The sequence below is a fragment of the Carcharodon carcharias genome, chromosome 11 (assembly GCF_017639515.1).
Source record: "Carcharodon carcharias isolate sCarCar2 chromosome 11, sCarCar2.pri, whole genome shotgun sequence".
Lineage (NCBI taxonomy): Eukaryota > Metazoa > Chordata > Chondrichthyes > Lamniformes > Lamnidae > Carcharodon > Carcharodon carcharias.
Genome location: NC_054477.1, coordinates 88,031,234 through 88,051,246, shown reverse-complemented (window position 1 = coordinate 88,051,246; position 20,013 = coordinate 88,031,234). Strand labels below are relative to the sequence as shown.

Sequence of the window (20,013 nt, the reverse complement as noted above, 5' to 3'; positions counted from 1 at the left end):
AGGTATCCCAGGGATGCATCACTGAATCAGGGGACTGTAGTCTTCTTGCCTTTCGGAGCCATGTCTTCTGCGCAGCAGTCCTGGGCTGAAAGCACTGAGAGGTGTGTGCACGGCTGTACTTTAAATATGGCGCCCAGTGTGAGGAAGCAGTGAGGTGACAGCATGGCAGGTGAATCGGAGGTCACCCGCCAGCAAAACGGTGTGTTTCCTGGGAATGCATGATTAATGAGGTGGGATTGGGACAATATGGCGTGAAAAGCCGCCATTGCAACCAGTGGGTAAAACATTCTTTTTCCCGCCCACTACCACATTTAGTGCAAATCTGGGGCAATTCCGCCCCAGTGTTTAACTGACGATATAACAGTTTATCTAAGGTTGAACGTTGGACAAGCAGTTAGACAGCACAGAGATAGTGAAGGGAGGTGGTGGAGAGCTAGAGATGAATGTCATCACCGTAAATTTGGAAGTTGACTCCAGGGCTTTGAGCAATGTTACCAAGGGCAATATGTAGATGAAGGGAACAAGGTTGCCAAGAATGGGTCCTTGGGGTATCTAGGTTAATGGTGCAAGAAGTAGAACAGTGACCATTGCTGGAGACAATTTGGCTATGATTCGATAGCGAAAGTGAAACAAAACAACAGAAACCCTATTGTACTGGACTGTGGAAGAGATTGATCTTGAGTAGGGGAGAAGTGTTTAAAGAGGCAAGCACTAGTGTAGACCACAAGGTTGAGGCATATACATAGGCAAGTCAATCAATCAGCCTGTGCAGGTTTGAAGCTGAGTACCAGAGATGTAAAGCCAGCGTCTAAGCCAAGTCATTTCTCATCTCTGCTCATGCTTCTTAATTTTAGAGGGTATTAAAAACATGGCACGTTGACCCATGATGAAATTTAGTATGTTACTGTACAGCTTGTGGACTAATTTTAATTACTTAGAAATACTCCAGCATGATTGTTTCTCTTCAAAAATAGATTAGAAATATACAGTTGACTAAAAATTAAATGGAGTTATGAAATCTGAGTCCTCATGCTCAACCATTTGATACAATAAATAGAAATCAGACAACAACTGTAACTGAACTTGAACTTGAGCCAAATCCAAATGCAAACAATCATTCTCCCATTATCCAGCTTAAAAGCAAAGTAAAAGTTTGGCTCACTACCAACTCTGTTTTGACAAAAGGTCATCAACCTAAAATGTTAACTCTGTTTCTCTCTCTACAGACCTGTCAAGTATTTCCAGCATTTTCTGTTTTTATTCCAGATTACAGCATCTGTATTATTTTAATTTTGGGTTTGTAGTGAATATAGGTTCAGATCAGAAAAGTAGTCTCTAAATTGGCAATTCTTGGGTCTGAATTGGCAATTTCACTTAGAGTGAACAAAAAAATAGAATGTGTTCTGATTTTTGAATTGATTAACCAGATTTTGTTCTGCTTTATGTAGTTTCTCCACAAGTTAATTAATTTTGCCCAAGCAACATTTCATAGGAAATAAGAAACAGGAGTGGGCCATTTGGCCCCTCCAGCCCAATCCACCATTCAGTGAGATCATGGCCAATCTGCAATTTAACTTCACATACCCACATCTTCCCATATCCCTTGATGCCTTAGGTTAATAAAAAAACTATCAAATTCATTTTAAAAAATAATGATTTATCTAGCATCAATTACTTTTTGAAGAAAACGGTTCCAAACTTCTAACACCCTTGGTGTGAAGAAGTGTTTCCTATTTTCACTCCTGAAAGGTTTGGTTCTAATTTTTAGACTATGCCCTCCAGTCCCAGACTCCCCAACTACTGGAAATAGTTTCTCCTTATCTACCCTATTTGTCTCCCTTAATATCTGGGAAATTTCAATCTACTCACCCCTTAAACTTCAAAACTCAAGGGCATACTACCCCAATTTGAGTAATCGCTCCTCAAGTTTACCTTTTGGAGTCCAGGCATCATTTTGGTAAATCCACAATCCCTGCATAGTCAATATATCTTTTCTTAGGTATGATGCCCAGAATCACTCAGTGTACTTTCCTTCAGACTTCTATCAACATAATTCTTAAGATTTCACTAGAAAAACTGCCTTTTTTTAGACCCCCGATCTCATGGTTGGACAACACTTCCCTACAAGATTGTTTCTCCTCTTGATCTGATAGAAATTGTGATCTGTCGAGGGTTCTTAATGAAGAAAGAGAGCTTAACTAGCTCCAGTAAAGCTTTTGTCTTTCTTCAAGGTGAGCATCCTCCCCAGTTTGTGGACCTTCCCAACCTTACCCTCAGTGTATACAGCTCTAGTTTCCCTCTACCATCAAGCTAACAAAGTAAACCCTAAGGTACAGTGCCTGTATTTAAGCAGGAACAAGTCACATGCTGAGGTCAAAGTGCATGAAAAATCTCATAATAAGATGTTATCCCTCATCTGACTTTATTCCTCTAGAGAGTAACCCCACTCCAGCAATGTGCGAAGTGCGCCCACTAAAAAAGGGGAAAAAATTCAATAGACTCCAAAAATGAACACAGGGATCGAGATGCGAGATTAATCCGTATCCATAGCTTCTGATTGGGCAGCACAACTGCATGCTGCCTGCTAATTTGCATAATTGCTGCATGTAGCCAGCACTAAACGTGATGTCAAATGGCTGCACAACTGAGCAGCAAACCTAAGTTTGTCCAAGACTAGCCTGCAGTACTTAAAACCAGCCTGCACCTGTTAATGGGGAGCTACATTCTGGAACTATTTGTGGAAGAGAATCTGAGTGGGAAAAAGAGTGACTTAGGGCACAACAGAAAGAAGAGCATGCTACAAGATTCTCTGATGCTTGATTCCTTGGTGCAGAAGCTGGAGAGAAGGAGAGATCTATTCCCAGGGGACCAACCCTCCAGACAAACTTTGTGAAGGCAGTTGGACCAGATAGCTGTGATTTCTTATCAGGAGTCAAGCTCCGAGGACCTGAATGCAGAACCCCAAGAAGTTCAATGATCTCACACAAGTGGCCAAGGTCAGCAGATGCATCCCCAAATACCATCTCCCAACAACTTCAGCACTAGCTTCAGACACTGCTGAGTGCATCACATCCTGATCACTCACCTATCTCATCACATTTTCCTACAATTAGCGCAGTTGCTAATTTCAGATCCATATCTCATGTTGCACTGCTGAAGCTGCGGCCAGCGACATGATTGAAACCGTTGAAGATGACAGTATTCTCATTCCTAATCCTCCTTCTCACAACCCATTTCCCCCTCATCCTGCACTCACTTCTGATTTAGAAGCTACACACTCTGTAAACATTAACCTCTTACATTCCCACAGACAACTGTGCCCTTGTGCCTTTCTCCTTTCTGATAGCCAAGAGCTGCAACTTGGTCAGGCAGTGATGGAAGAGTTGAAGGTGGAAATGTAAGAAGATAGTGATGGAAAACAAATATTGGCCGGAATTTTACCAGTACACCCTGGGTCTTACCTACAGGAACATATATGGGTACCGAGCCCATACAAGCAAATGGCAGAAACAAGGCAGGACCAAAGCAATGATTTTACCAGCAGCCGCCGTCAGGATCATCATCCTCTTAAGGATCAATGGCCTGCCTGTCCAATCAGAGGGCTGACAGCCCACTAGCCTTAGCAATGCCACAGATAAAGCTGTCTTCTGCTGAGGTCACAGGGTGAAGGAGAAGGCACTTCCATATTCAGGCACCCTCAGAGCACTGGCAGAAAAAAATATGCGCCGGGTCAGGCAGGTAGGCCCCAACAATTGGAGGGGAAAGCCTTCCATCAGCCACATCAGCACCATGGAAGTGGCCATTGCCTTCTAAGGGACCTAGAGCCTTGGGAAAGGAAGCACCACCTGCACCCCCACTCCCGGAAAACTGCTGCCTTTATGAAACTGGTGGATGCACCACTTGAAGAAAGGTTGAGCTGATGCCAGTAAAATACTAGTGGTGTCGTAAAATGTCCATCAGCAGGCCAATTAATTAACTCAATGGGCCGTCTGCTTCCAGTTGGTGGGAGGACGAGCTACTGCTTTTCCCACCTTTGGTAATATCCCAAAGTGACAGGAGCACATCAGGCTTCCCACCAAATACCTTCTACCACTATTTTATCAACTCTCCCATCTCCCAGCCCGTCCCTAAAAGGCTAGCAGATTTCAGCCCTCTGTCACTCACTCTCACAACCATCAACTCGAATACTGGCACTGCACATTGTCTAGAAAATAGCTTAGAGCTGGACCTGCATGTGGTGAGATACCAAGCACAAATGGCGTGCTGCTAGGGCATGGGACAAGCCTAGCAGTGGTGCCAGCTCATCCAAGGCCAAGATCATGTACAAACTCTGTTGCAGAGGACTCAGAGGTACACTTCCATTGATGGGCTACAGAAGAATGTTGATATGTTTGCACAGTCAAATTTTGATGCCTTGATAGGTCTGCCTGAAAGTCTGAGTGCAATGCCAAGGAGAATGGAGGAGTCTGGTACCAAACTGGTGTAGGCCCGTGCAGGGAGCTTGAAGCCCATCCTGCCCAGTGTGGAAATAGTGGCAAACTCCATTAGCGCATCCAACATAACCAGCATCTGATGGCCAATGTCTGAGCTTCCATTGTAGCACAAGCAGGAGTCACCCTAGGTCTGGGTCCTGCATTGGAAGCACACACTGTGCTCATGCAAGCTCAGGCTGCTGCCATCATGGCTCCCAGTGTTCAAAGGGTTTTGCAAGTTTTCACAGCAGCCCAGTAAGCTATCCTCTAATAGATTACTCAGATTGCTGAGGTGCTGCCTTATGGGAGTGGAAGTGGCTCCCAGGAATGTGAACTTGTTGTCTTCTCTCAGGATGACATTTGTCCTCCCACCACTACCACTCCACCAATACCTTTGCTGTTGCCTATTAGCCAGCCAGCCCAAACTGCTGCTTCCCATACCAAGGTGGTGCAGTCTGAAGCCTGATCCTCAAAACGCAGAATTCCTCAAGATAATCCTGCAAAACCATCTGTAGTCTCCCCCAGGGAAAGTCAGCAGCTTTCCACCAGCTATGCTGCCTCCACTGGGAGTGGGTTGTTTCAGAGCTCTAGGTCAGACAAAGGGACATAGAAGACAGGCAGTAAAGAATGTACTAATGTAATTAGTTGGTTTGGAATATTTACTTCTATTTTTGTATTGTGGCCAATTGGACAATGTGATTGTCAATAAGAGAGGGAAGATAAGATGAGGGATTGTTGGTGATAGGAGAATGGAGGTTGTGTTTACCAGTATTACAATCAGATGAGTTGTTCAAGGACAGCCTAACCAAAAAGGTTTGTGTTGTTTGCCTCCTCCCATACTCATCATGGTCTCCCTTCTCCTCCTCAGCTGCTCACTAAATAGTGTCCTCAAGATGCTGAGGTTGTGCAGCATATAACACATCAAATCTTGACACCTGCTCTGCCAATTACTGCAGGGGTCCTCCAGAATGGTCCAGGCAATATAACTGTTGTTTCAACACTCAAGTAGACTGCTCTATCACATTTCATGTGGCAGCAAGACTATTGTTATATACATGCTACCAGCGTGTACATGAATTGCACACCAGAGTCACGCCCTATATTGTCAAAGGATAGCCCTTGTTATCCAATAGCCACCCTCTGGTTTGTCATGGTGGCTCAGATGCAGATGGCACCGTGGATTGTTTCAGAGTGAAGACAAATTGACTACTGCCAGGATACCGTCCATTTGCCTGCATGATGTGCAGTTTATGCTCATATACCAGTTGAATTTGGGGGGAGTGAAATATCCTTCACTTGCAATAAATCTCAGAGTTTGCAAATCTCAGGTACTTGCAAAGCGATGTATATGAATTCGGTGGCACTTTGCACCAATTGGAAGAGTACAATCCTGGCAAAGCCATGACCTTACTTTGCCTGCTTCCCTCTGGCAAGCTGGGCAAAATTGAAAATATCACCTGCTGTGGCTTGAAGGGTTTGTGCATGAAAATTCATGCCATGGTCTTATTCACAGCCATTGGCAATGCCATCCTTGCCCTGCCCTGGGGCTACAGTTGTAGCCACAGATGGCAGATTTCAATGAGGACATCCATATTAAAGTACAGGTGTCTGACACACTGTTCCTTGCTGAGGTTTAGGTAGGAGAATTGCTCCCTGAACACCCTGGGTGGATGTGGCATCCTGCTGACAGCCCTATGCCTCCTCCTCGTCCTCTACCAGCAACTTGTTCTGCCCGGTGTCACCCCTGCTCTTTCTCCCTCTCATCCTGTAGACCAAGGGAATTGCATATTACAGCACTAATATCCTGGAGATGTAGAATCATTAAAGTCAGGAAAAAGGTCTTCAGCTTGTTACACCACTCCCCATGAACCTTAACAACTTTTAATGAACACTAGAAAGGACCAAACTTCTACAATCCCTGCACTAAGCCATCGAAATTAATCAGCAGCTAAACCACAAATATTTGATGACCCTTTAAATAACACTGGTGGGGTATCCTTTCTGCTGCTGAATGTGTTGTTAACTCTGTGTGTTTAAGAGACAGCATTAGCTGGTGCATCCAAATTGGCATCAAATCAGCAATGCACACTGATAGTTGTCACGATCTACTTGCTCTACATACTTCCAGTGGATGCTCTCTGCATGCATACTAATGTCCTCACCAAAGTATCATCTGGCACAGCTCATACTTGACGTGTGCAGGTGTGCCATGGTTGCCATTTTGGAGCCAAAAACGGAGAGCCGAGGAGCTGAATTTTGTGGCCAAAGACTTCACCAAAGATAATCTGTCTTTCTTCACTACTACGCAATAAAAAACGTAATTAACAATTGTCTTTGAAAGTCTAATGTGGTGAATGTTTCTAGTTATAAGTCTGGCAAGAATTTATTTAAATGTAAATTATATAATTTTTCAAAAGATATTATTGTGGAGTGTAGGCAAAGGGCTAAGGCTACAATTGGAAACTCATGGTCATGACCTCAAAATATATTCTCTTTTCACAATTATGTGAATTCAGTGGAGAATTTGAGAAGTGGGGCTGAATTTTACCAACCCTCTCGACATGGGGAGCCCATAAATTGGCAACTGAAGGTGGGGGTGGGGGGCGGGGGGTGGTGGAGTGCCCATCATCTCCCTGCTGCCATGCCATCTTGCCAGTGGCAGGGAATTTGATGGACGCTGCTCCCACCCAAAGGCCAAATGAGCCACTTAAGTCACCAATTAAGGGCTTCTTCTGCTACCACTGGCATATTACCAGCAGCCGGAGAGGGGCGGCCTCCACCACTTGGTAAAACTGCCAGGTGAACCCAGGTGGCCTTACAGTGGGGTCGCTGATTTTGGGGGACTCCTATTTGGGCAGCCTTTGTCCTATGGAAGCGCCCCCACCGCTGGCAGCAATATTTGTCCATGTATCAATGTTTGTCCTGGCAGCAATGTTTTCCTCAGCTGCCACCTGCCCTCACCAAACTCCACCTCCCACTCACTGTAGCCTGCCTGACTGGCCCCAGCACCCCATGACCCCACTTACTTGGTTGTGATGGCACTGTCTGTCCGTGGCATTACCTTCTTCCAAGTGCAGTCCTAGCAATGGCCACCATGCCCAGTGGTGCTGTCGAGGTTGCTGAGCTGCCAGACCTCCAACTAGTTGGCAGCTCCTGGGGGCATGCTTCCATCCTTAATATTTAATAGGAGTGGCTGCCCCAGCATCCGCAAAATGGGGCCCTAGGTTCCATAGACCGCCGAAGCCCTCTGCCCCACTGCTTTGTGGGCTGTTGGTTGTAACCCTACTGCAATGACAAAATTCAATCTGAGTGTGGAAATGTGTTTTCTTATTTCCTAATTCATAACAGATAGCATCAGCAAGCTGTTTAAGGTGCAGCGAATATATCATAGCTAAGTCTGATTATATTGTCGCACAATGTTCACAATCTAAGTCTCTCCCTTGAATGGCCATACCCAGATGGAACCCCTCTGTGGAATTCACACCTGCCATTGTTCGTGGTTTACTTTAATCTCAAAATCAATGGACTTCCAGGCTTCATGTCTTCAAGTTTGCATTTTAGCAAAAGAGAACTGCAAAAAACCAGTTAACCACAAGAAGGTGTGAACGGGTGATCATCTATCTCCATTATATTGCAAAAGGTTTTGCCTTTAAACCATTCTGGGTAAACAATAGCTGTTGGTTATGTGAGTGAAACTGGCCTCCGATACCAAAATATTTTATTATCCCAAAAACCAGAGAGAAACAGTCAGTCTACAAAGAACACCACTGCAGTATATCAGCTGCAGGTCAAGGCAGGAACACTGAAGCTTTTTCAAACTTGGAGGTTGCTATATCTTAAATGCCTCCTAGTCTGATTCCTAATCCAAGTCCATCTGTAAAGAAACCTGACCTCATGGTAAGAAAATCTGCAAGTTACTATCTGAATATCCAGGGAATCCTGCAATACTGTTTCAGTGTTGAATTTCTCTTTACTGGGCCCACAGTGACTGTTTTTCCTATGATGAGCAAAACACATGAACTATAAACTATTCTGTTGTTTACAACTTAGAGAAGTGCACTTTTTTCTTTAATTGTATCTTTCCTGAGTGTATGAGTGTGTGTATGTGGTGTAGCCTTTAGATTTTTGGGGTGAATATGTGAATAAATATTCCTCTTTATTTAAACCTGCAAATGATTGCTGCTGTTATTCAGGTTGACGACACATTCAGGGGTCTACAAGACAACATACATCTTGCTTTATTAAAAACACACTGCTTACGGACAGTAAGGGAAAAGGGTACAAGGGTTTTGGTTCTCACCCGATCCTGTCTGTAACAACATCAATGGTACCTTTAAGCCACTACAGTCATAATCAAGTGCATTCGTCCTGTCTCTGTCAGTACTCCTGATAGCGATCTGACAAACCTAACTTATGGAACCATATTTCACATTTTACTGAAGGCCATGGAGCATCTATCTCTTAAACCTGGTGTGCACTAGTATGAATTTTTAACAGCTATCAAACATTTTGGGTGGAATCATCCCAGATTTGCACTAAGTGTGGTAGCAGGTGGGTAAAAATACGTTTTACCCGCTGGCCGCAATGGCAGGTTTTCACGCTGTATCATCCCAAACCCACCACATTACTTATTCATTCCTGGGAAACACGCCATTTCCATGGCGGGAGGGCACTCATTCGCCCACCACGCCATCACCTCACCGCTTCATCATGCCAGGCGCCATGTTTAAAGTCCAGCTGCATGCATACATCTCAGTGCTTCCAGCCCACGACTACTGCAGGGAAGATGTCCAAGAAAAAGAAAAAGACTGCAGCCCCCAGTTTAATGACACGTCACTAGAATGTCATTTGGACGCCGTGGAGACCCGCCGCGATGTCCTCTACTTCTACTCTGGCTGTAGGACGGGCAGTGGCATCCAGCAATGACAGGCAGTGGCAGTGGTGGTCAGTGCCAATGCTGCACAGAAGAGGTTGGCCATCCAATGCAGAAAGAGGATGAATGGTCTCAGCCATGCTGTCAGGGTAAGGCAGCCATATTATCACTCTAAACTCACACACTCAAGCCCATCAGACTTTCACTGGCATCTCAATCACTGCCAGCTCAAGGGACATCACCACCCATTCTCACACATATACTTTCATGTCCATCTGGCCTCATCTCCCCTGGAGGCTGCCTCCTCAGCCCTCACCACCCTGAGGCCACTTGCATAGATCAATATGTGCTCTGACACACACCCCGGGTTATCCTCCATTCCCTGTGCAGCCTCTTCCCTTGCCTGAGGGCACTTCTCCCCCATCCCCAAGCAAGCCCTAGCCCTGCAGCCATTGAAAAGCCGCCCACATATAGCTGATCTGTTAGATAGAGGCCTACCCATGAGCCCCACTAAAAGTGATGTGGTGCTGTTTGTGAAGCCTGGCACTGATGACTGCGAGTGCTGACCGAAGCAAGGTAGGCAAACAAACCTTGAAGTCTTGAGTGAAGTGCAGCCCGCCAGGTGCACGTTGCTTATGTGCTGTTGTGAAACCTGTTAGTGTGTTTCCCCGCCGACGTGGGCAGACAATCCAGCAGGACGGGATGAGTCCAGTAGATTGGCCTTATAATGATATGCTGATGTATTACAATGAGGTTCCCGACGTCTGATGGCGGAAAATGCAGCTTGCCATTGGCGGGCTGAGCAGACAATTACAAACCGGTTTCACGTTGCCATGAAACCAATTAAGCCACATTGTCCGCTCACGCCACCAAGCACACCCGGAAAATCCCAGCCTTTGACACAGAATCAGAGACTTTGAGTTGATTCGAGGTATTTCTACAAGTGAGTTTATTTTATTTTAAGCGTGTGAGAATTTAAGAAATCTGTTGTGATTTTATATAGTAGTAGATAGAAGTTACCTTCTAAGCATGCAAGATTAAAAAGTTAACTTCTACTGTTTGTTTTTGTAAATATGTTCAAAGTTGTAAGAAAGGCTTTTAAAAAATTTAATTCCATTTGGCGATTTGGATGCCAAGGAAAAATAAAATCCACAGGATTGTTTTTAGTTGTCAAAGTACACCATAAAAAGACATAGGAAAGGCAATAGGAGGTCATTTCTGAGTCAATGGATATCACATTTGAGGTTGCCGAAGATGATATTTTAAATCTGAATTATATTGCCTGAGGAACAGGGTTCATATTTTAAAATACAAATGAATCATATAGGTACATTTTACCTGTTCACTATTATTATAAATATTTTGAAAAGCCTTTAAAGAAATGTGGGAAACCTGCCATATTGTGTTTAATTTGTCTGAGTGCTTGCTTTTTGATTTCAGGTCAAAAACTAACATTTTAAGCTGGCTCAGTGACTACTTGGATTAAAATGGAGATTATGCATCTAAATGCTACCTTTTATAAATTAGGCTTACTATATCCCTGAAAAACTAGATGTAAGCACTGATATTAATTATGTAATGCTTTTTTGTTCAAGCCACTCTGACTCACTGAATTAATTTTTTCTCATGTAGGAGAAATACTAGTCAAGCTACATTAAAAATATGAGGGGGTGGGTGGGAGTTGGGGGTGGCGGAGCGTCAGTGTTAAGGACATATTCTTAATTCAACCTGCAACCATCCTATTTTTCCAGCATTACATCAAATGCTTGAACTGACTTGTATTTTTTGTTGTATTTGCTTTATCTGCAAAAAGAAATATCTATAACGCTGACAGAAATTTATTGAATTACCTAAGTACTTCCCTTGGATCCATTTTTGGTTTATGGTTCATGCAGTAGTTGATTTATTTAATGTACAGGTGGCCTCTGAGCAAAGTAAATATCACAATATTATTGAAATAATATTGTAACCAGATGTCATTACACACTTGGAATGAATCATGTGAAAATGAGATGATTCTATAAAGTTACAAATTTGCAACTGCCACAAGTATTCTTGAGCTTAACCACAATCATAGGTAGTCTGAACATCTCATTTTAAGGGCACTGACTTATGCTTTCCTATAACTACCTACATGATAGCATAAGTCAGGAGGGTAAAAGTAATACCCTGTCATTATTTGTGGCCATGTCTTCAGCCGCCAAGGCACTAAGCTCTAGAATTTCCTCCCTAAACTTCTGCACCTCTCTTCCTCTCCTTCCTCCTTTAAATCCCTCCTTAAATCTACCTCTTTACCATGCTTTTGGTCATTTGCCCTAATATCTGCTTATCTGGTTCAGTTCCAAATTTTTGATTTATAATTCCCCATGAACCATTTTGGGACATTTAACTGTGTTAAAGGCACTATATAAGAGCAAGTTTCTGTTGTTGTTATTGTCCTTAGTTCAATCGTACATTTTCATTTTTAGAAATGATGCAAAAATAATGAAAATAATATGCTGCCCCAAATCAGGAGATAATCTCCAACAAACTAATTTATATATTCTCCTGCATTGCATCCTTCTTGCAGCTCTTTTCTGGACCTCACTGTTTCACAGCTTTTTGCTTCAAGATAAGTTTGTGCCTGTTTGTGTCTCTATGTTTTATCTTTTTCTGTGTATAGCAAGAAAAGGAAGGTTTGTTGGATTCCTTACTGAATGCCCAGGACCAAGGGTTTCCCACTGGCTGTGAAGCATTATGGCTTACTGGGACAAACCAACAAACTGTTTATTATATAAAGCTTATTTCATAAGAAAAAATATCAAAGCAAGCTAATTAATAATTAAATGATCTGTCATCTCAGAATCCCATTTTTAATTTGCATGAACACACTGTGCTTTAAAACATATGACAGAAGTGTTTATTTCATTACCGACTTTGTTCAATTTTTGATTAAAATGATTCCATTTGTAATTTAAAAACATGTCTACCTCAATATGTTCAATATGATGACTGGAAATTAAGCTGAAGTATTTTTGGATCATAATTTAGGTAATTTCTTAGCCTTTTTAGGTTCTATCTTTGTCACCTGAAATGGGTGCTGTGAACAAAATAATGTGACCCAACTGGGAGAGCCAAAGCTAGCCTGGAAATAAGGGGTTGAGCAACAACTGCGGGTAATTGGGATACTGTGGAGTTGGGGTGCATTTCTATTCTTCCAGCCCACACAAACATTTAAAGAATTAACTATTCATTTTGTGGCCACTGCTTAGGCCACAGCCTAAAGAGCTTTCATGGAGCAGGCATAAAGCTTGCTTTGTTCCACACAGCCCAGTTTGATAGAGGAGTCCTGAAAACAGAAAACAGCCTTCATTTAAATATGCAAGCGGCCTAATAGGTGTTTCTAGTCAATCACCGGAGATAAATGAAAAACTGCCTGACTAATCGCTTGTAAAATAGGCTCAACAAGATCCAATCTCTACCCCTTCAACATTTTACTAAATACCATTGGAATTTCATTTAAAAATAACATTTTAAAATTCATTGCTTGTTCCCTAATTAACCTTGTTTATTCCTATTATAAAACAAGTCCTTTGTAGGGAACTTTTTCCATTCAAATTCAGCCTATTCGTCTGTCAACCCTTGCATTCATGTAGTGCAATGACCACCTCTCCTATAGCCAGAAAGTGATAGCATCTCGTGACAGTGAGAAGTGTTGGTCCTTACAATCTGGCTTATCATTTGGGTATAGGAATGTTGGCCATTCCTATCTGAGATTTGGAGTGGGTTATAGACAAGCTGCAAAAAACTGAATCATCACAAGAAAGAACAGGAACTGTGGAGATGGATTCTCCACAGAGACCAACCCAGCTTTCATATTTCAGTTAAATGGTCAGCTTTGGTGTACAGCAGATCACAAACAATTTTTTTCCCAAAAACCTCATTTCAACAGGAATGAGTCTTCCAACAGAAAAGCAAAATACTGCATATATTGTAAATCTGGAAAGAAAAACAGAAAATGCTGAAAATACTCAGCAGGTCTGAAGACATCTGTGGAGAGAGAAACAAAGTTAACAGGCAAAATCTTCTCACTTTGTCCCTGCCAAAATGGCGGGAGCATTAACCAGTTGAGAACCTGTTGGACTTTTCAGCTCGCTTTGCCAATGTTCTTTAACTAAGCTGTGGCATTAGCACCCATCTCCAAGTTCCCTGGCCAATCACGGAGGGTGGGCCCGATTATGCGTTGGATCTCTCAAAGGAAGGATTTTTAATTAAAGGGACCACGGCACAGGTTAGATTGGCTCAACTAGACTTGTATTGTTGAGGCTGCAGAAATACAAGAGGAAACCTGGGAAGACTGTCTCCCAAGTTTGTCACTTGTAACTGGAGGTCCTCCTGTGAGATCTGAGGGACTGCAATATGGTGATCTTTCCCAAGGATGGGACGCAGAGGACAGCCTCTCAAACCAACTAGATGTGGATAGAAGTGGCTGAGGGAGTCAGCAGGAGAAGCGTGTCCCTCCATCCTGGAGACAGTGCATCAAGAGGATCCAGGACTTCAGGAGGGTGGAAAGATGAGCGGCATAACAGTTTCAGGTACAAAGCCCCATGTTCCGACTTTTCCAACATTCTCCTGCACAGCAAGTCTCAGATCAAAATACTTTGCAGCTGCACCCATTCCTCAGTCCCAAGGTACCTCACACCCCCATCTGAGCAGCCCATACTCACACTAATATTCAGCCTATTTTCCACTTTCATCCATGCCTCAGTCAACCACCACAAATATGTTCACACCTCCATTACACCTCCATCCCCCACCAGGTTGGTCTGAGGGCCCTTAGCTTCTTCCTCGAACAGATGCCCGAACAATCCCCATCCACCACTACTCTCCTCCGTCTGGCTGAACTTGTTCTCACACTGAACAATTTCTCCTTCAACTCCTCTCACTTCCTCCAAATAAAAGGTGTGGCTATGGGTGCCCGCATGGGCCCCAGCTATGCCTGTCTCTTTATGGGGTATGTGGAACATTCCTTGTTCCAGTCCTACTCCGGCCCCCTTCCACAACTCTTTCTCCGGTACATCGATGATTACCTCGGTGCTGCTTCATGCTCTCGTCGGGACTTGGAAAAATTTATTAATTTTGCTTCCAATCTCTACCCCTCCATCATTTTCACGTGGTCCATCTCTGACACTTCCCTTCCCTTCCTTGACCTCTCTGTCTCAATCTCTGGTGATAGACTGTCCACCAATATCCATTACAAGCCTACCGACTCCCACAGCTATCTCGACTACAGCTCCTCACACCCCGCTTACTGTAAGGACTCCATCCCATTCTCTCAGTTCCTTCGCCTCCATCGCACCTGTTCCGATGATGCTACCTTCAAAAACAGTTCCTCTGACATGTCCTCCTTCTTCCTTAACCGAGGTTTTCCACCCACGGTCGTTGACAGGGCCCTCAACCGTGTCCGGCCCATCTCCCGCGCATCTGCCCTCACGCCTTCTCCTCCCTCCCAGAAACATGATAGGGTCCCTCTTGTCCTCACTTATCACCCCACCAGCCTCCGCATTCAAAGGATCATCTTCCGCCAACACCAGCATGATGCCACCACCAAACACATCTTCCCTTCACCCCACTGTCGGCATTCCGTAGGGATCGTTCCCTCCGGGACACCCTGGTCCACTCCTCCATCACCCCCTACTCCTCAACCCCCTCCTATGGCACCACCCCATGCCCACGCAAAAGATGTAACACCTGCCCCTTCACTTCCTCTCTCCTCACCATCCAAGGGCCCAAACACTCCTTTCAAGTGAAGCAGCATTTCATTTGCATTTCCCTCAACTTAGTCTATTGCATTCGTTGCTCCCAATGTGGTCTTCTCTACATTGGAGAGGCCAAACGTTAACTGGGCGACCACTTTGCAGAACACCTGCGGTCTGTCCGCAAGAATGACCCAAATCTCCTTGTCGCTTGCCATTTTAATACTCCACCCTGCTCTCCTGCCCACATGTCTGTCCTTGGCTTGCTGCATTGTTCCAGTGAAGCCCAACGCTAACTGGAGGAACAACACCTCATCTTCCGACTAGGCACTTCAGAGCCTTCCGGACTGAATATTGAATTCAACAACTTTAGGTCTTGAGCTCCCTCCTCCATCCCCGCCCCCTTTCTGTTTCTTCCCCCTTCCTTTTGTTTTTTTCCAATAAATTATATAGATTTTTCTTTTCCCACCTATTTCCATTATTTTTAAATATTTTTAAATCTTTTATGCTCCCCCCACCCCCACTAGAGCTATACCTTGAGTGCCCTACCATCCATTCTTAATTAGCACATTCGTTTAGATAATATCACCAACTTTAACACCTGTGTTCTTTTGTTCTATTGTGTGACATCTTTTGATGATCTGCTTCTATCACTGCTTGTTTGTCCCTACAACCACACCCCCCCCTCCACTTCTCTCCCCCCACCCAAACCACCACCCCCCCCCCCCGCCCCCCAACCCACACACCTTAAACCAGCTTATATTTCACCCCTTCCTTGGATTCACGTAGTTCTGTTGAAGGGTCATGAGGACTCGAAACGTCAACTCTTTTCTTCTCCGCTGATGCTGCCAGACCTGCTGAGTTTTTCCAGGTAATTCTGTTTTTGTTTTACAAATATGTTCTTTCCTGCTACCTACAAAAGCTGCTGCTTATACGTCATAGAAAGGTAGGGACCCAGTGGGTACGGGAGTTGTGGCCCTTTAATTACTGACAGCTTGATGCCCACTAACACAGATCTTGTTCGAGGAGGTGCAAAATGTCAGCTGCGATCTGCAGTGAAAACCTCAGCCTTCTGAGATACTAGTGGTCGCACATGATGAGAAAGCTGATCCTCTGCCTCAGACTCTCTATTGGGGGTCTTGCCTCCATGGAGAAGCATTTTTGTCTCCACCTCCTCTGCCCTGTGGAGTGGCATGTGATTGAGGAGGAGGCATTTGGAAGTGGTGCTTGTGTTGCTCCTGCTGCTGATGATGTTGTTGGTGTTAGTATTGCTGCTCCCCTTGTTTCCTTTCAGAGGTGGAAGGTGGGACTGCATACAGTGCTCCCAAGCCATGATGAAGGCAGGTGGCAGGGAATGCAAGGTGAGTGCAGGGCAAGGAAGGTGAAATTGCCAATAACCTGTCAAACACTTAAAGTGCTATCAGAGAGAAGTGCTGTGAGTAGCAGACTCTCACCTGGCCAAGGCTGCAGCTTTTCAGTTTCACCGATCAAGGATTTCCCAGCCTGTCAGTTTCACTGATCAAAGGATCCCTTGATTATTGTTGCGGTCATCAACCTGAAACGTTAATTCTATTTCTCTCCACCAAAGCTGCCTGACTTACTGAGTATTTCCAGCATTTATTGCTCTTATATTAAAGGATCCCAGCTTGGCAGTTTCACTGAAGAACCACTTCCCTTTCTGCACTCACCTCAGTGACCCTGGCATGTAGCTGACAGCTTGGGAAATAGATCCACTGGCTGTTAAAGCCAGAATCTTTGGTTAATGAGCTATTTGAATATTTAAATTACTCACCCGACAACTGCACAGGATTCCCTGCTAGCCTTTAACTCTGCCCCAGTGAAACCCAGAAGGGGGCAGGATGATGTTGGGCTCCTGACCGGACTCAATTTTAGGGAATTTTACTTGCTGCATACAGCCAAACCTGTCTCCTCTTGCCTGGGAAAATCCCGCTCCTCCATTTTATTTTGATTACCTTTCAAGAGAGCTGTTCATTTAAAACAAAAATCCCCTTTGTTGTGAATGCCTTCAGAACCAGAAATTATTAACAACTTAGCTAATTTTTTCCAGAACAACCCGGAAATTTCTGGGCACTGGAAAGATTGGAAAGCCTGCCTATCACCTGCCAAAGGATGAGAATTTAGCATGTAACGCAGTTCTGCCAAGATATTCCTTGTGTAATTAGCACAGTGAATTCTGGCTGGGGAAGATAGAGAGAAACTTTTGCCTGTTCACCTCGGTACCTGGGAAGTTCCAAGGATACCTTTGATGTCCCATGCATTGTGTCATTGTAAGGCACAATGAAACTCTTGCCAGTTGGGTGCCTGTGTGCATTCCAGTGAGGATCTTACAGAGGCGCCAAGACTGCAGCAGGGGAAGAACAGTGATCAGAGAGGAGACTGTGTTCAGGAAATAAAGCCTTGCCAAACCTTAGTTTGGCCTCTCGGAAGAATGATCTGGTTGTCTTTTACAGGCAGGAGTCATCCACCTCAAATATGTTGATGATCCTGTCTCTGCAATTTGGGATAGGGTCTGTATTGACCTTCATGGGTAGCTCCAAGTTCTGTTCTACCACACTCGTGACATTTCAGGATCTATATTTTTGTGTTTATTATATTGGCCAGCCACAGCAAACAACACTGACACCTCATTGGATGAATCTTACATAATAGGCTATTAATAATAAGCACATTAATTAGGCTGTCTAGAAAAATGGGGTTAAATAGGTGTAATATCAATTTTCTCTTTTGCTTTATTTGCAAAGTGGCTTATGCATATCTAAATTAAAGCCACTATGTACTTTATTTAATATCTAGCCGGCAGTAAACAAATCGAGTAAATTTTGTGAAACACTACACCTGATGTTGGGTGTGCCTCAACAGGAGCATGGATCAGAGTATTTGGTACAAAGACGTGCAAAATTTCTGCTATCATTTCACCTTCTATGGAAAGTGATAGCATAAGGATGGCACCACAAATTTGTGCTGAAAGAAACCAAAATAACATCATTTTAATAATTCCTGAGAAGTAACATGTAATCAAATTCCACATTCCTATATCCAGTTCTATGTTCAATTCCTACAAGGCTTTTGATGAGGAAACAAACTCAGTAACACGTAGGCCTGCACTCACTTAGTACACTCCTATAGTTCTCATCTTCTCTTTCTAGTCTGCACTGAATAAAACTTTCAAAGTATGTCTGTCTAAACTTGCCACCTCATTCAGCAGTCAGACAATTGAGAGGTTTTAACTCTGTGTTCATGTGGTATATACTGTGCACAAATTTGATTTTCAATTACCTTGAAAAAATTGCTTCATACTTATTTTCCCTTATTCTGAAAGGAGCTTTTCTTGCAGTTTCAATTGGTCTTATTGAATAACTTCAATTATTTATTGGGTGTTGTGCTTTGAATGATTATGATTGCAGTGAATCTAAGAGTGAAGAAATACAGTGATCTAAGAAATATTATAATTATATTAATTATTTCTATGTTTCTATGGAGTGTGACGGAAATCAATTGAAGATTGTCCAATAACTCCACAGGGAAATGTAATAACAGCGAGGATTCTCCAGTATTCTCACCATACGTTGCTTCAGTTTTAACACAGTTAATTGGTTTATATACAACATTATGTTCAAAAAGTTTTTTTTTCTTTTGCAGACTGTGAAAGGATTCCAGTGAAATACCTCAGGTGGGGAGATCCTGAGCCTATTGCTGCAGTTGTCTTTGCCTGTCTGGGTCTCCTGGCCACCATGTTTGTAATGTTTATATTTATGGTGTACCGGGATACTCCTGTGGTCAAGTCATCTAGCCGGGAACTTTGCTACATCATTTTAGTGGGAATCTTTCTCGGCTACCTATGCACCTTCTCTCTCATCGCCAAACCCCAAAAGATTTACTGTTATCTTCAGAGAATCGGAATTGGTCTGTCCCCTGCGATGAGCTACTCCGCCCTCGTGACAAAAACCAATCGGATTGCAAGAATCCTTGCTGGCAGCAAGAAGAAGATCTGCACCAAGAAGCCCAGGTTTATGAGTGCTTGTGCCCAGCTAGTAATTGCCTCGATGCTGATATGTATTCAGTTAGGGATAATTGTTTCCCTTTTTATAATGGAACCACCGGAAGTCATTTATGATTACCCAACTATCCGAGACGTCAAGCTGATATGTAACACCACCAACATAGCCGTGGTTGCTCCTCTTGGATACAATGGCCTGTTGATTTTAAGCTGTACCTTCTATGCTTTTAAAACTCGGAATGTTCCTGCCAATTTCAATGAAGCCAAGTACATTGCATTTACCATGTACACCACCTGTATCATATGGCTCGCCTTTGTGCCCATCTACTTTGGAAGCAACTATAAGATCATTACCATGTGTTTCTCTGTTAGTCTAAGTGCCACGGTGGCATTGGGCTGTATGTTTGTTCCAAAGGTGTATATCATCTTGGCTAAACCAGAACGGAATGTACGCAGCGCATTTACCACATCCACTGTTGTCCGAATGCATGTTGGTGATGGGAAGTCATCCTCTGCTGCTAGCCGTTCCAGCAGTTTGGTAAACCTATGGAAAAGGAGGGGATCATCAGGGGAAACTCTAAGGTAAGAATAAGGAGTGTTAGATTGTGATAACATGAACCAAATCGCAAATTTGCTAAAATATTCATTGTGCACTGATATGGATTATGCTGTATGCTCTATCTCATTTTGCTCTGGGTGTATATCTATCGATAAGTGGAAATTAGACAAGCATACATGCAAAAAAGATATTTTTAAATTTTTGATGACGTTCACCCAAGATTATGTTGCAGAATATTTTCATACACATGTTTACCGCACTGGTTTCAAATTCTCTTCACCACAATTGTAGTGGTGGCAGTAGCCCACTTATTTTAAATTAGCTTACATCTCTACTACATTATAAATGGATTGCAA

General features: G+C 43.5%; 1 protein-coding gene across 1 annotated transcript in view; it reads left to right on the top strand.

The window, feature by feature from the left end:
- Positions 1–20,013, top strand: part of grm5b (glutamate receptor, metabotropic 5b) — a 700,030-nt gene that overhangs the window by 654,680 nt on the left and 25,337 nt on the right. Inside the window, exon 7 of the mRNA XM_041199276.1 lies at positions 18,741–19,680. Coding sequence (XP_041055210.1) covers positions 18,741–19,680 — 940 coding nt within the window. The remainder of the gene's footprint in view (positions 1–18,740; positions 19,681–20,013) is intronic.